The sequence below is a fragment of the Bos taurus genome, chromosome 10 (assembly GCF_002263795.3).
Source record: "Bos taurus isolate L1 Dominette 01449 registration number 42190680 breed Hereford chromosome 10, ARS-UCD2.0, whole genome shotgun sequence".
NCBI classification, from domain to species: Eukaryota; Metazoa; Chordata; class Mammalia; order Artiodactyla; family Bovidae; genus Bos; species Bos taurus.
The window spans coordinates 14,431,201-14,446,258 of NC_037337.1; the positions used below are offsets into that span (position 1 = coordinate 14,431,201).

Genomic DNA, 15,058 nt, shown 5'->3' on the forward strand with positions numbered 1-15,058 from the left:
GTCTCCCTTAGCCCCACATCCAGTCAGTCCCTACATTTGTAGGTTCTGCCTTCTGAATCACTGTGAAGCCTGTCTGCTTGCCAGCATCTCTGTTTCTGCAAAGGTGGATCATGCTCCCTCAACTGTTGCTCCAGCCTCCTGACAGCTCCCCACTGCAGCACCTCCTCCACGGTGCAGCCAGCGTGACCTTGCTGATGGGTGTTTTGAGCCCCTCATTCCCCACTTTACTGATCCATGTAGCCTTTAGTACGAACTGTAGCTTCCACAGCAGGTAAGCCGTGGACTCCCACACTTGGGTCCTCTGCCCACTCTAGCCCCCTGGCCTGCCGCTCCCCATGCCCCTTCCAGTTGATGCTCCAGCTTTGCTAATGAATACATGGTACCCTTGATGGATCACATTCCCTCTTACTACTGGGTCTTCACATCTGCTGCTGTCTCTTTCCTGTTTTCTTCTTCTTTTAATCCACTCCCTCCTTTGCCTTCATCCTGGCTAACCTTGGTTATCTTTCAGGAACAAAGCTGTTGTCTTCTTCTGAAAACTGTCCCTCATTATTGCCCACCTCCTTGTCTATGCCAGGTACCCCTTCTATGAATTCCCATTATCTCCCTGAGCTTGCTTTTACTATAGTGGTTAGCACATTGTATTGTAATCACTTCTGTCCCCCAATAAATTCTGTACTCTTTGAGGGCAGTGATGGTAGCATATTCATTATTTTTTTAAAAAAAGATTATTGACATTGATTTACAGTGTTGTATTAATTTCTGTATAGTAAAGTGTTAAGGTATATATATATATATACACACACATATAGATACTCTTTTTCATATTCTTTTCCATTATGGTTTCAGTAGATAAAGAACATGCGGTACATGTATACAGTGGAATACTACTCAGCCGTTGTTGAACCCTAGTTCCCAGCATGATGTTTCACACATAGGTGATAGTTAGTCAGTGCTGCTTGAATAAATGAGTAGACAGATTCATTTATATTCCCTCTAGGTTTTGTCTCTGAATCAAATTCTCCCAACTCATTCAGCTTTTCTGCTATGTTATTTCTAACATAGCAGAAAGAGTGAAAGACCCTTTCACTCTTCTTTGAATATCTCAGTGTCCCCTTAAAGTGCCATACCCAAGTGACAGTTGTATCACACTTGCGTTTTAAAGGCAAAACTAATACAATTATGTAAAGTTTAAAAATAAAATTTAATAAATAAATAAATAAAAGAAAAGGAAAAAAATAAATAAATAAAGGATCTTTTTAAAGTGATTTTTAGATAGCTCAAGTCACAGTTACCAGATAAATCACTGAGTCAACTGCGGCACAAAGAAATTGCCAGGATATATAAATGTAATTTTTTACCAGATCAAGTTGGTAGCCAGATATTGGCCTAATGAATGAAATCAGTTTTTTCCTCTGTCACTCTTAAAGCATGAATTGGTCTTTGCCTTAGGTGGTTGACTGTTTATTAAATTGAGCTTACGGGACTTCCCTGGTGGTCCAGTGGCTAAGACTCTGAGCTCCCAGTGCAGGGGGTCTGGGTTCAATCTCTGGTCAGGGAACTAGAGATCCCATATGCTACACCTAAGAGTTTGCATGTTGCAACTGAAAGATCCGACATGCTGCAACGAATACCTGGCATAGCCAAATAATTTTTTTTTTAATTGAGCTTACTCATTCACATGATGTTCCTAGGCCATAATTACTGAGTTCAAGTCCCACTGCCAAGCATGGCCTTTCCTGAACATCTTGGCTTTCTCCTATAAAATTAGGATGATTAAATTTTCCATCTATCTACTGCTGGTGTTTAGAAGATTGATGAAGTTGTATTAAGGAATCACTTTTTGTTTCTTGGATGAAAGGTGTTGTGTAAATGCAATGAATCAAAATGTTATTATTTCAGGTTGCATGACATAATGGAATATCTGTGGAGAAACATTGCCTGGGCATTGTTTGGTTATTTCTGTTTTTATAATAATTGCACATATTAAATTGGGACTATTTATGGGAATATAAGGATCCAAATGTTTTCAAGAAAAAAAAAAAGTGTACTTATGTTAGAGAGATAGACTAGAGTGATCTTGAGCAAGGTCTGTACCTTGGGTTTCTCTCTCTATATATAAGAAGTAACTCCCCCCTACAGGGTATAGCCACAGGGGTGTAGTTATTGGGAGCATTAGATCAGAATACTAAGTAATACCATTTAGCACAATGCATGGCACATGCTCATCACTCAGGAAATAGTAGAGTCTGTTGTTTTGTTTTCAGCTGGTCTCATTTTAGGCGGTTATTTTATTTTTAAAATATATTTCAGATTTAGTCCTATTCTGCAGAATTCTTAACTGCTGCTTAGTGCATGAATTCTTAGACTTGGGAGGATGTTATTAAAGTTTAGAATCATTGGTTGAAGACATACTTTATAAAGTCTGGGGAATATAGAGACTAGGGGCCCATAGTTTTCATTTAAGAAATTTAAGAAGTATTTATTTATTTATTTTTAATTTTATTTTATTTTTAAACTTTACAGTATTGTATTGGTTTTGCCAAACATCGAAATGAATCCGCCACAGGTATACATGTGTTCCCCATCCTGAACTCTCCTCCCTCCTCCCTCCCCATACCATCCCTCTGGGTCGTCCCAGTGCACCAGCCCCAAGCATCCAGTATTGTGCATCGAACCTGGACTGGCGACTCATTCCATATATGATATTATACGTATTTCAATGCCATTCTCCCAAATCATCCCACCCTCTCCCTCTCCCACAGAGTCCAAAAGACTGTTCTATGCATCAGTGTCTCTTTTGCTGTCTCGTATAAGGGTTATTCAAAAAATGGGCCAAAGAACTAAATAGACATTTCTCCAAAGAAGACATACAGATGGCTAACAAATACATGAAAAGATGCTCGTCGCTCATTATCAGAGAAATGCAAATCAAAACCACTATGAGGTACCATTTCACGCCAGTCAGAATGGCTGCAATCCAAAAGTCTATAAGCAATAAATGCTGGAGAGGGTGCGGAGAAAAGGGAACCCTCTTACACTGTTGGTGGGAATGCAAACTAGTACAGCCACTCTGGAGAACAGTGTGGAGATTCCTTAAAAAACTGGAAATAGAACTGCCTTATGATCCAGCAATCCCACTGCTGGGCATACACACTGAGGAAACCAGAATTGAAAGAGACATGTGTATCCCAATGTTCATCGCAGCACTGTTTATAATAGCCAGGACATGGAAGCAGCCTAGATGTCCATCAGCAGATGAATGGCTAAGAAAGTTGTGGTACATATACACAATGGAGTATTACTCAGCCATTAAAAAGAATACATTTGAATCAGTTCTAATGAGGTGGATGAAACTGGAGCCTATTATACAGAGTGAAGTAAGCCAGAAAGAAAAACACCAATACAGTATACTAACGCATATGTAAGAAGTATTTATTAAGAAAAGTAATTATAACTTGGAATGGTGAGTGTGGCCAAACTTGAAGTCTGAGGTTTTCTCTAATATAACTTATTAAGGGTAACAAATGAATGTGTGTGTGTGTGTGTGTGTGTGTGTGTGTGTGTGTACTACTGCTGCTGCTGCTAAGTCACTTCAGTTGTGTATGACTCTGTGTGACACCCTAGATGGCAGCCCACCAGGCTCCCCCGTCCCTGGGATTCTCCAGGCAAGAACACTGGAGTCAGTTGGCATTTACAACTAGAGTAATGACCACCATTTATCAAACACTTAGTATGTGTCAAGTCACTGGGCTAGGCTCAAGGGTGGGAAGGAAATGGAATATGTAGAGACGTGAGTAAGATGCGGTCTCTGTTCTCAGAGAGCTTCCAGTCTTGGGAAAGGGTGTGGAGGAAAGAAAGACATCTACAGATAACTACCAAAGGGAAGAGTTAATTTGGCAGATGGGGAGAGGGTTAGAGTAGATAGATTAAGGATAGAGTTAACAAGCTTTAAATTTCAATTAAAACATTGATGGGAAAAGGTACCATTTTATACACCACTCTACTAATTGAGTGAATGTGTACAGGTGTAACTCAATGTGAGGCTAGAAGGAATTCTTAGCATCCTTTGGCCACTTTCCCTCATATAAATTTTTACATAGTCATATATGTCCAGAGAAGAACATTTCCATATTTCTTACGTAATTCTGGAAACTGACACTCATACCTGTGGGAGAAGAAAGGAAAGAGAAAGCAGCTAAAATTGATTTGATGCCTACTGTGTACAGAACCCAGTGCTAGGCTTTTTGTCATATTTAATCTTCTTGGTTGCACTATGACATTGATATTTCCCCCACTTTATAGAAAGAGGAAATTGAGATTTAGAGAGGCTAAGTATCTTGTTCCAGAGCACACAGTGAGTAAATACTGCGATTATTTCTGCCACACATTTGCTTCTCAGGAAGCTGCATTGTAACTCTTAACTATAATAAAAAATCAGAACTTAAATTATTTTATCTTTTTGAAGTTCTGTAATCTTTGGTGTGAACATTCTAAGAGTGCATTCTCAAGTGCTTGGTAGTGCTCAGCATTAAATAGCCACTGGAAGGCTACCCCGAAACAGCAGAACTAATAGCAAGGAGAGGTCTCTGAAGTAGTCTGTGCCGCAGTCTAGCTTCATTATTATAGCAGACTTCTGTATTGCTTTAGATTACTGACGGGCTTCAGTCTCTTACTGATGCCTTTGGCTAGTTACTTTAGAAAATATTTTACGTAGGGATAAGGATGTAAAAAGTGTAGTCTATGTCTGCACCTAAAGCAAAAGTGTATTTTAGTCTAGAACATTCAGTGTTGTTCAGAGTTGTTAATGAATTTGCTATTAAAAACTATGCCTTTTCTTTTCAGCTTAAAGAAGTCTTCTGCCGAACTGAAAAAAATATTAGCCAATGGCCAGGTAGGTTTCATTACAGATTAAGATTTTCTGATAGTAGTAACTTAGTGCTGTCCAGGTTTTTTTTTTAATCCATAAACTTAATAAACAGATAAAGGGTCTGTATATTTCTTCTTGTCATAAATGAATTACATGGCTTAATTTGATTGGCAGAACAATTTGCAGCACGTTTTTCAAACTGTGCTAATGGGTTTCACTCCCAGCAGATTGAAGTACCATGCACACACCCTGCTGCCAGCTCAGGGTAAAAAAAGTTAATCAGTTCTGAACAAGTGTGTCAACCCATGGGTTGTTGAAATGGCCCTGCGTCCTGAGGTGACTGTTTCTTTCATTATCTTTAGGGAGAAAAAGAAAAACTGTTAACTTTCTCACCTTAGTTCCTTCTTTTGTCCTGAAACTAACACTGGCTTTTTAGAGGAACAGAGTCACAACAGACCTTTGCCATTTAAAATTCCTGGCCTTCAGGAACCCTCAGTTTGTCCAGTTGACTGGTCATCGAAAGCAGAATGACCTCCTCCCGTCAGTGAGGGACAAACGGGCCTGCAGGCCAGTTATTTCTCACTAATTTTGATCCAAGTAAATGGACACATCTGAAATAGTATAGTGCTTTTAAACATACACTGGTAAATTAAGCTACCTACAGGGTCCTCGATTCTTCAATAGCAACATAAATGCGCTTTAATGTTTGTTATAGAGGAAGCCCTTTGATAGCCTTGGAGGCAGGCGCCTGTCCATTGCGATCAAGCCTGCCTATTAGGCTCTATTGACTGAGACATCTGTGTCACCGCAAATAAAAGACTCTTATTGATTTTCTTAACTGCTGTTCACTTCCCGTCCATGTTTCGAAGGCTGAAATCTTAATTATCTCAGATGCTTATTCAGTGCCTTCACATGCTGACCTCTCCAAGCCTCATTGGCATTTCATGAATCAAGTGCTTGTAGTGGAGGATGTCAAGAAGACAAAGCTGGGTCCCCATGCTTGTCCTTTAATATCACCTGTAACTTGGTGGCCTGATAGATGTGTGTGCCTTAACGTGATGCCTGTATGGTGGTACTTCTGGAAACCTTACTTATTTAGCATGTAATCTCTTGAATGTAGTTAGAAAAAGTAAATTGATTTGGTTTTGACATCTCATTGTCATCCAGAGTGTGTGAATTCTAGTCCTTAACTATTCAGTGTACAGCTACGGAGAATCTGGTGGTATATGTATAATCTTATTGGTGCCCAAATTTTAGATCATGTTTATCTAATAGTACTTTTAACTTGAAGCAGCCAAAGTCTTTGTTTCGGTTGAGGTCCACATATATATCCCTCTAGTGCCCTGCACGTTTTCAGACACACAAAACAAAACCTGACTAAAAGCTGAAATACTGAACCTAGGGTCTTTATGTATCTCCAACATGTTTGCATTCTAGTTACTAACTGTAACTTATGAGTTACTTGTGTTCTTCAGCTGGAAAATATATTTCAAAATTGACATAAATTAAGAAGCTTTAACTACATTTGTTCAACCCAGGCAATGGAAAATAACCTGTCATAGATTCTTTCAAAAATGAAAAACAGTTTATTTCCAGGGCAAAAAAAAAAAAAACATTCTGAAATGTTCCTAGTATTCTGAATCTAATGCCATAAATATCTTAGTGCCCTCAGTTAGGAGATTCTCTTTGGTGGAGAATTGTCACGGCAATGATTTTTGACACTTAAAGATTGTTTATTGCTTTCCCTGGGGAATGTGATAGCCCCATGTTAAACAGCATGGCATTTCCTTACTTTTAAGGATTAGCCATTTTACATTTACTTTTATTCACAAAACAAAACAAAGAACTCCCACCTTTGGAAGTCTTCGAAATATCTCCTCCTCCTTTTAATTCCTCAGTCCTTGGTACTATCAGGTAAGTAAAGAATGAGCGAGATTGCATTGCAGTGAGGTAACATGTTCCATTGTGGCGTCAATAAATTTCTGGGCTGAACACTGACACCACTTGCTATGGAAGATGTAAGTCACATTTAACGATACTTTAACACTTAAGCATAGTTTTTTATTTTAGTGGTTTATGCTCTCAAGCATTAATAATGATTTGCCTTTCCACTAGCCTCCACTTAGATTTAATAAGGAATTCATATTAATCATTAAAAGAAAGGGACATGATTCTTCAAGATAATCAAATATTGACAGGTTAGAAATAGCTTTCTGCCTGGGTTCATTGATATAGGTTATGTGATATAAATATTTATTTCTTTTCTGTCACTCAGAGTAAATGCCACCAATTGATTCAGCATTGATATAGTGTCAACAGTTCATAAGAAACATTTGACTGGCTTGTGTTTTCCGATTAGTCTCTGCTGTATAAAGTGGGATTTACTAAATCTCTCCAATTGTCTGCTCATAGAGTGTGACTGCTTTCTGAAACCATTATTGCTTCGATTTGTGAAGCGAAGGTCTGGTGATAGGACTGGTTTCTGTCAGACCTTTACATATAAAAGTAGGATTAATTGAGCATTTTTGTTTTAATGATTTATAAGCGATAGGTACTGATTCTTCTTAATACAGGCAGACAGTAAACAAAGAATATTTTCTTTGTTGATCCATAATTGAATTCCATTTCATTTTCCTCATTAATTTCATTAATATTATATTAAATCAAACATTTTTTAGGAAGTTTAACATTTAGTCATTGGAATGAAGGCATTGTTTTTCTGTAATCACTTTATGATGGAGGGTTCCTTTTTTTTCCTGCTTGAAAAAAATTCATAAGGTATTTTTGGCATGTTTTATTGAGTGCTATAAGTCAGTACCACTGATGTGTTTTCTGGATGTGTTTCTCCCACTTCAGTTGTAGTGCAGTATCATCTGTTTAACATTGGCCCTTGATTTGAAACTGATTAGAAATGGCCCAGTGGGTCAATTTAAAGGATTAAAAAAGTGCAGTTACCCCAGGGATGTATGACTTTGACCTTTGCATCTCTAAAGTTGTCTTTCCTCGTTTTTTTAAAATTTGTAGGAGAGAGTGACAGTGTTTTCTGTTCCTAATTACTCAAGTATAAATGTACTGTGAAGTCAGAAATCTAGAAATAATTCTAATCCTGCTACATGTTTGACTGTTTTGTGGACTTCAGATACCTTTAAAAAACTTCCTGTGTTTAGGAGAAAAAAAAAAAAAAAAGGAGGAAGAAAAATAGTATTCAACATAAAATTAGCTTTAAAAACTGTCCTATTACCAATATATAAAACACTTAGATTCTTCCAGTTCATCTTAGGTCTGACCTAAATGTGGATGAGAGTGTGTGTGTCCAGACGGCAGGACCGCTCATCTCCCCACACCAGCAAAACCTTCCCGAAGCCCTTCCTGGCGCCCCCCACCCCCCGCCTCTCTTTCAGCAGCAGCAGAGCCCAGTGCCACTCATGTCTCTCAGGTCATTTCAGCATGGCAGTTGACACATAATTGTAACTCTCAGGATTTTTTTTTCTTCTTCCTCCCTCACATCTGTTATTCTGCCCTTTATTTGCCTTTTTTTTTTTTTTTTTTTAGTTGAAACAAGGAAACTGACTAATACTGAAAAGTTATTTGGTATCTTTAATTGTATAAAAACTTTCTTTTACCTCTTATTTAAAGAGCTATGCGATTTCTCTTCTTAAAAACAAACATTGTAGTTGATGAAATTGCTTTTAACTTTTGAGTGCCCTTCAGTTGATTATTTTCCTTTCTATGGGCCAGTGACCATTGATGGAGAGGCTGTCCCTCCATACTTACCCATGAGATCACCTGAGATCGCAGAGCAGAGTATCCTGAAAGACTCAGTTCTCACCTTGACTAGTTACGTGACACAAATGAATTGGGTTATAAACTTAAAATGTTGTAAAAATATGTGATTTTTATGTTACCTGATCTCAACTATAATATTTAAATACTGTACTTTGTAGGCTTATAAATCCCACTTTTGTATCATGAGCACTGTGCCTAAGTTTCATTTTAGAAAAGTTGAATTAATATGCTTTTCTAAACTAAAAAAGCAGATATGTTGTTAGCTATTTGTTTATTCCTTTAATGATTCTTTCATATTTAAGATCAATTAAAGTAACCCATTTTGATCAGAGATACACAATTCTTAAATTTTGTTGTAATCAGTTCATAAGCTTGACCCTAATAGTTTTCCTTTTTAAAACTTTTCTGACATGATTAATACTTACATAATTATAAAAATTAGAAGGTTCCCATAGGCAAAAAGTGGAGAAGGCAATGGCACCCCACTCCAGTACTCTTGCCTGGAAAATCCCATGGACGGAGGAGCCTGGTGGGCTGCAGTCCATGAGGTCGCTAAGAGTTGGACACGACTGAGCGACTTCACTTTCACTTTTCACTTTCATGCATTGCGGAAGGAAATGGCAACCCACTCCAGTGTTCTTGCGTGGAGAATCCCAGGGACAGGGGAGCCTGGTGGGCTGCCGTCCATGGAGTCGCACAGAGTCAGACACGACTGAAGCGACTTAGCAGCAGCAGGATAGGCAAAAAGATCTGATATTTTTAAATAGAAAAATCTACCAGTCTATTTACAGTCTAGGCAGATTTCTATATAAAACTTTAAAACATTGTAGAAACACTTAATTTTTTATGGATACTGTTTTTTGAGTGACATCGTTCTAGAACTTATTCTTTAAAACCATTTTTATCTTTATGATACTCTTACAGTCTTACTCATTATCTGAGGGACTCCAAATTTCCACCCTTGAATTTGCCTAAACATTGTATTGGCACGCTCATAACACTTGTCTGTGCACACACACCCCTACACCCTGTATAGCATCCATAACATCCCCATATCGCTGAAGCTTTCAGCTTAGCCCCTGCCTTTTTTCTGTCTACCACTCCTGGTTAAGTTAGAGTGCTAGGTGGGTGACTGCTCTACTTTTCTTTTCAGCCTAAGGGTTTTAGGTAAATAAAGACTGATGTTGGGATTATAATGGCTGAAGCTACTTAGAGACCTACGCCTTTGCCTTTTCTGCCTCCAGCAAAATATCACAAAATCAAGCCCCCTCTAAAGTCCTAGGTCTCTCACAGTATGTTATTGGAATGTGTAATATCACTGAGTCTTGATATTTATATTTTTCTAAGAGGAAACTACTGTTCCTTTTACCTGGAAAGTTCTGATGGTGTGGTGTAGATGGAGGGGATGTAATCGGACTGTGACCTCTCTAGGGCCCAGATCCTATAGCTGCATCCAGCTTACCCTTAAACCTCATTGCTACCAATTCAGAATTTGTGGATGTTGAATGAACTTTCTCCTAGAAATTTACTTCAGGCCATGATGAGGATACAGATTGTTCAGCAAGTTACTAGTACAAATTAGGTTGTTGCAGTCATGTTTAGGAAGTTGCAGTCACGTTTGAGGAATGTTTTCAAGGAAGTAGCCTATTTGTACCCACCAATATATACTGATATTTACATATATAAATATTACATATTTTATACTGTTTGATCAAGGTAAACCCAGTAGCAACTCTGCTAGTTTGTTTAGCATCTCAAGTTACTTTATGTGCAATTGCATGCTGCTTTGAAATTTGTCATTTGGTCCAGAATAATGAGATTTTCTTTTCTTCATGCCACATTTTATATAGGTTGAAATAGGTTTTATTTTCTGTGTTAGTGGTTTAAAGGAAATGAAGAAAAGAATTTCTCTCAAATAGAAAAATTTTTGCCAATTTTTATGACTCATCTGTCATTTTGCCTCTGATCCTAAATGTAGTAATTAACTGGTTGCAAATTACATCAGTTAGGTTGTACTACAATTAAATCAGGTGCTTAGATTGGCCTTTATACATTAATCTGTCAATATTCTTTTACAGTGTGGCAGAATGGCTTGGAAAGGAAGCTGTTTCTATTACTTCCACTGTATTCCTAATTATCACAGCTCTCTGAAGCTTCAACCTCAGAAATGTATAGAAGAAAAATATTTCCCTTGATAAATGGAGCCTTGTTTTATTCCACTGGTGAAAGTTTAGAGTAGAGCAAAATATTTAAAGCTTTACTATAATGGTCTGAAAGCAAACTATTTTTTTTCCAGGTGATACTGAATTAAAAACTCCATCTATTTTTTGCCCATGCAAGGCAGTGCAATTCCCTGGAAATTGATTTTTTTTTCAGGGCTTACTATGGCTTTTCCCAAGCTTTAGCTATATGGAAAATAACACTTTATTGAATCCACTTAGTGAATAAAGTTGGCAGTTAATTTTTAAGCAACTGGACCAGTGTGTAGAAAATTACTGAATTCCTTAAATAGAATCTGACTAGTCTTAAAGTCATTTGATAAATAATTACTTAGGGAGTTGTTTCAAACTCTAAAACATTATATTGTGGGTACTAAAATAATTTCACTTCTATTCACTATACAAATGAGAGTAGTATTTGTGGTATAACAGTTTTACAGAATCTGGGAAAATGTACGTGTTGCTTTATATAATGGATTAGAAAAATGACTTTAGTTTATACTAATCACATGCTTACTTGCTTTCCTTTTATGCATTATAACATTTTACTATATGTGCCTTTTAAAGTGCATCGATTTGGCACTTTTCCATAAGATTTCTACCCAGCTATTGCTGGGTACTAATTTATCATTTCCCCCCAAAAAAGCAGTGTCAACTCTAGGAAAATCATTAGCATTATTCAGTTAGTTTGTTTAATGTTAATTAGAGGGTCACTTGAGTTTTCAGGGGCTGATGTATTTACAGATTGTGCATTGGATTACTAGGGGGGTGTGTGTGTGTCTTGCCAAGTCTGACTTTGGTTATGTGCAGTGCTGTTTGGCAGCGGTTATTGTAGTGCTGGAGACCGTTCTTATCGGTATCTCTGACCTGACCCTTTTGAGCTATGTTATATCATTCCATTTTGACACCTTTTATCAAACTTTAATGAAATGACCCAGGCAAACAAATTGTCATTAAACTTTCCATCACTTTGTCCCTTGGTATCGTCTTTTATAAATTGGACAGCAAATGTTGTATTGATCTTCTCGTTCTTGCAGCTGAACTTGAAATGACCCAGACTGCTTGTTGTTTATGGCCCAGAGCTGCTTTTCCTTGACATTTCCATCCACAGCATGACACCCTTTTTGTTTTTCTTTCTTTCTTGTGGAGATGAATGAACAAGACATACGGTATCGAGACACTCTTGGTCATGGCAACGGCGGCACAGTCTACAAGTGAGTAGTCAATTTTGTTTAAACTTTCTCTCCACTTTTGCCAAATGTGGGTATCCAAGTTCTCCATGGCAAAGATTTTTAAATGACTACCAGCACTTAGATTTTATTTCCACATGTGACTCCAAAATTCTGTAAGGCATCTATTTTCTCAGAAATTGCTTGGAAAAGTGCATTTATATTGCCTTTTTAGTATTTCTGAGTCTGCATCTCTCCTGGGTGAGCATTTAATAGTCCACATTAGCAAATATACCTTTAACTGGCCTGAAGTTTAATGCATTTTTTTTTCACTCTTTTAACACCATTATTTTTTTTTAACTTGCTAGCACCCTATGCTAGTCCCCTGCCTGTTTACACCTATGCCCAGTGGAAGACAACCCTTATAAATACCATTGCTTTGCCCTGTGTCAACACTTAGTTATTAAAAAGCCTCTTCCTGTTGTGTTTCCTTCTCTCCTCGCCCTACACCCCTGAGAGAATTTCTACACATTGATGAATATGTTAAGTTATAAAATTCTCCCAAATTCTGGTTGCAGTGATCTTAGCCTAAAGGAGTGTTCATTTTCATATTAAAAAATGCTAACCGTAAAAAATACTTCTCTCGACAGGGAAGTCTTTCTCATGCAGTAGTGCAAAGTTTAAACTACATAATGTAATATCTGGTACTTAATAGTCTGCAATGATGTATGAAAAATATTCCACTAGGAATTAAAAAATCCATATTCTGTAAGAAAGCCCTGAGGGAGTAATAAAGCTTTCCTCCAGAGAGCTGTTTTCCATATATACACTACCCCTGCATCACATTATAATTGTGTTTTTACCTTAGATATTTTACTATTGATATTAATATATATTTTCAAAGTTGTAAAATAATTAATTTATGTTCTTATTGGTTACTGATTTTCTTAGAATTTTGAGTTCTTACTAACCATGTGTGAATATAGCTAAAAATTTCCCTGTTGCCCTTGAACATGAAAGGTCACATCCTAAAATTCCAGAATATCCTCAACTCAGATGCCGCCTTGGCATAGAATTAGATTTCTCAGGTTAGAAGATCCTTCAAAGTTATCTGATCCAGTTCCCTCCCTAGGGCTTTGATCCTCTCTGTAGGTGGAGCCAGGAAATGTCCTTTCTCCTAAAGTCCTTGGACATAGTCCTTTAAGAATATATGTTTACATATTTGGATGGTTTTTTGCTATAGATAACTGAGTATGGCAAGTAGTTGGTCTGAATGTTAATTGCTTCCACTAGGCTAATTCAGATAATTAAATAATAACACATTTCTTTCACAATCCTTGGGTCTTACCCTCTTGCCCTTAAAATGTGTGATGCCTAATTTGTCTAAAGAATTTGAGGCTACCATTGTCCTTTCCTGGATCTGTACTATCATTCCTTCCCATGCAACCCCTAGTACTACATAAATAGCATTTCTTCGTCCTGGTCTTCTCACTCTTATCTGACTTGACTTTTTACCCTGTCCTGAAGGTTCTTGGGTTCAGGTACCATTAGAAATAAGAAGGAACATGTATACTCAAATTGCTTCTCTTGAGTTCCCTAAAGGGAGCAGTTTTCAAAGTCTCAGCCTTTCTTCTTCTTAATGCTTTTATGCTAACGTTCAGGTGTAATAAAACAGAAAAGTTTTCTAGCAACTCTTTGAATGCCTTTTATCAGCTTCGAATAGAATCCAAACACATTTCTTTAGACGTCTAACCTACTTACTTGTGCTGTTTCACCAAATGTTTGACTCTTGAGCGTGTTAATATTTTCAAATTGAAGGCCTGTTGTGAATTTACTGTCCTGGTTTATTCTAGAGAGGAGAAAACATAAGACCAAACCCCAGCAGATAATTTTTATTGGAAATAATATTCTATGTGTTAAAATTTTAATCTTTTATCTTAAAACAGGTTTATAAAAAAAGGGGAGAGGGCATACAGGGAAGTAGAAATAGCATGCTCATCCAGCAAGGGAAAATTACAGCATAAAATTATGTTAGTGTTGTTTTTCTTTAACTGTTATCCTTAATTGTAGTAAAAACATAAAAATTACCATCTCAACCATTTGTAAGTCTACAGTTCAGTGGCATTAAGTACGTTCACATTATTGTGTAACCATCAACACTGTCCATCTGCACAACTTTTTTGTCTTGCAAATAATTTCCCATTTGCCTGGCTAATGTTTTTAGCTAAGAAGCATGGCTAGAAGTTTTCTTTTTATTAGAGTCACAGTATCCAAGGGAGGGTCCTTAGCACGAGTTCTTTAATTTGCTAGGATGCCACAGTGACATTAGCAACTTCTCCTGGGTTTATTTAGTTGGCTTTCATTGCTTATGCTCAAAACACTGTAAGATTCAGTATGTTTTTGACAGTGGTTGTCATTATGGAGGGTGAGTGGCGGTGTCATGATCATTTCAGTACTTTATGTCATAGATTTCTTATGAAAAGAAGACATTTCACTTATTGCCTAGGTGATTCTTAAGGAGAGAGAACATGAAGATATAAAATTACATAACCACTTGTCATTGATCAGTTCAGTTCAGTCATGTCCAACTCTTTGCGACCCCATGGACTGTAGCATGCCAGGCTTCCCTGTCCGTCTCAAGCTCATGTCCATTGCGTCATTGATCATTGATCATTGTCATTGATCATTGGTCTTCATTTCTGTCTGGACTTCAATTTGTGATGTTCTCCTATTTCTGGCTTTTAGTTCAGCACAAAGAAATGGTATAATCATCAAGAAATGAAAAGCCACTTTACTAAAGTCTCTATAAAACTGAGTGTTTGATGTGTTATGATTGACTTTCTCCTATACTAAGTTTACCTTAATGGTGTTGACTATAAAAACTGTGATTTTTCAAACAAAAATGATTACATTACAGGCTATGCTACATAAACTAGATGAAGAAAATATTGGAAAATCCACTCATTGGTAACAAAACTGCCTAATGGGCCTATTTATTTTTTTTCTTATAAAGA

General features: G+C 37.2%; 1 protein-coding gene across 2 annotated transcripts in view; it reads left to right on the forward strand.

The window, feature by feature from the left end:
• MAP2K5 (mitogen-activated protein kinase kinase 5) overlaps positions 1-15,058 on the forward strand; it is a 271,359-nt gene that overhangs the window by 49,372 nt on the left and 206,929 nt on the right. For both annotated transcript variants that reach the window (XM_024997213.2, NM_001206770.1), the window contains exons 7-8: positions 4,846-4,894; positions 12,025-12,089. In XM_024997213.2, the coding sequence (XP_024852981.1) occupies positions 4,846-4,894; positions 12,025-12,089 (114 nt within the window). The remainder of the gene's footprint in view (positions 1-4,845; positions 4,895-12,024; positions 12,090-15,058) is intronic.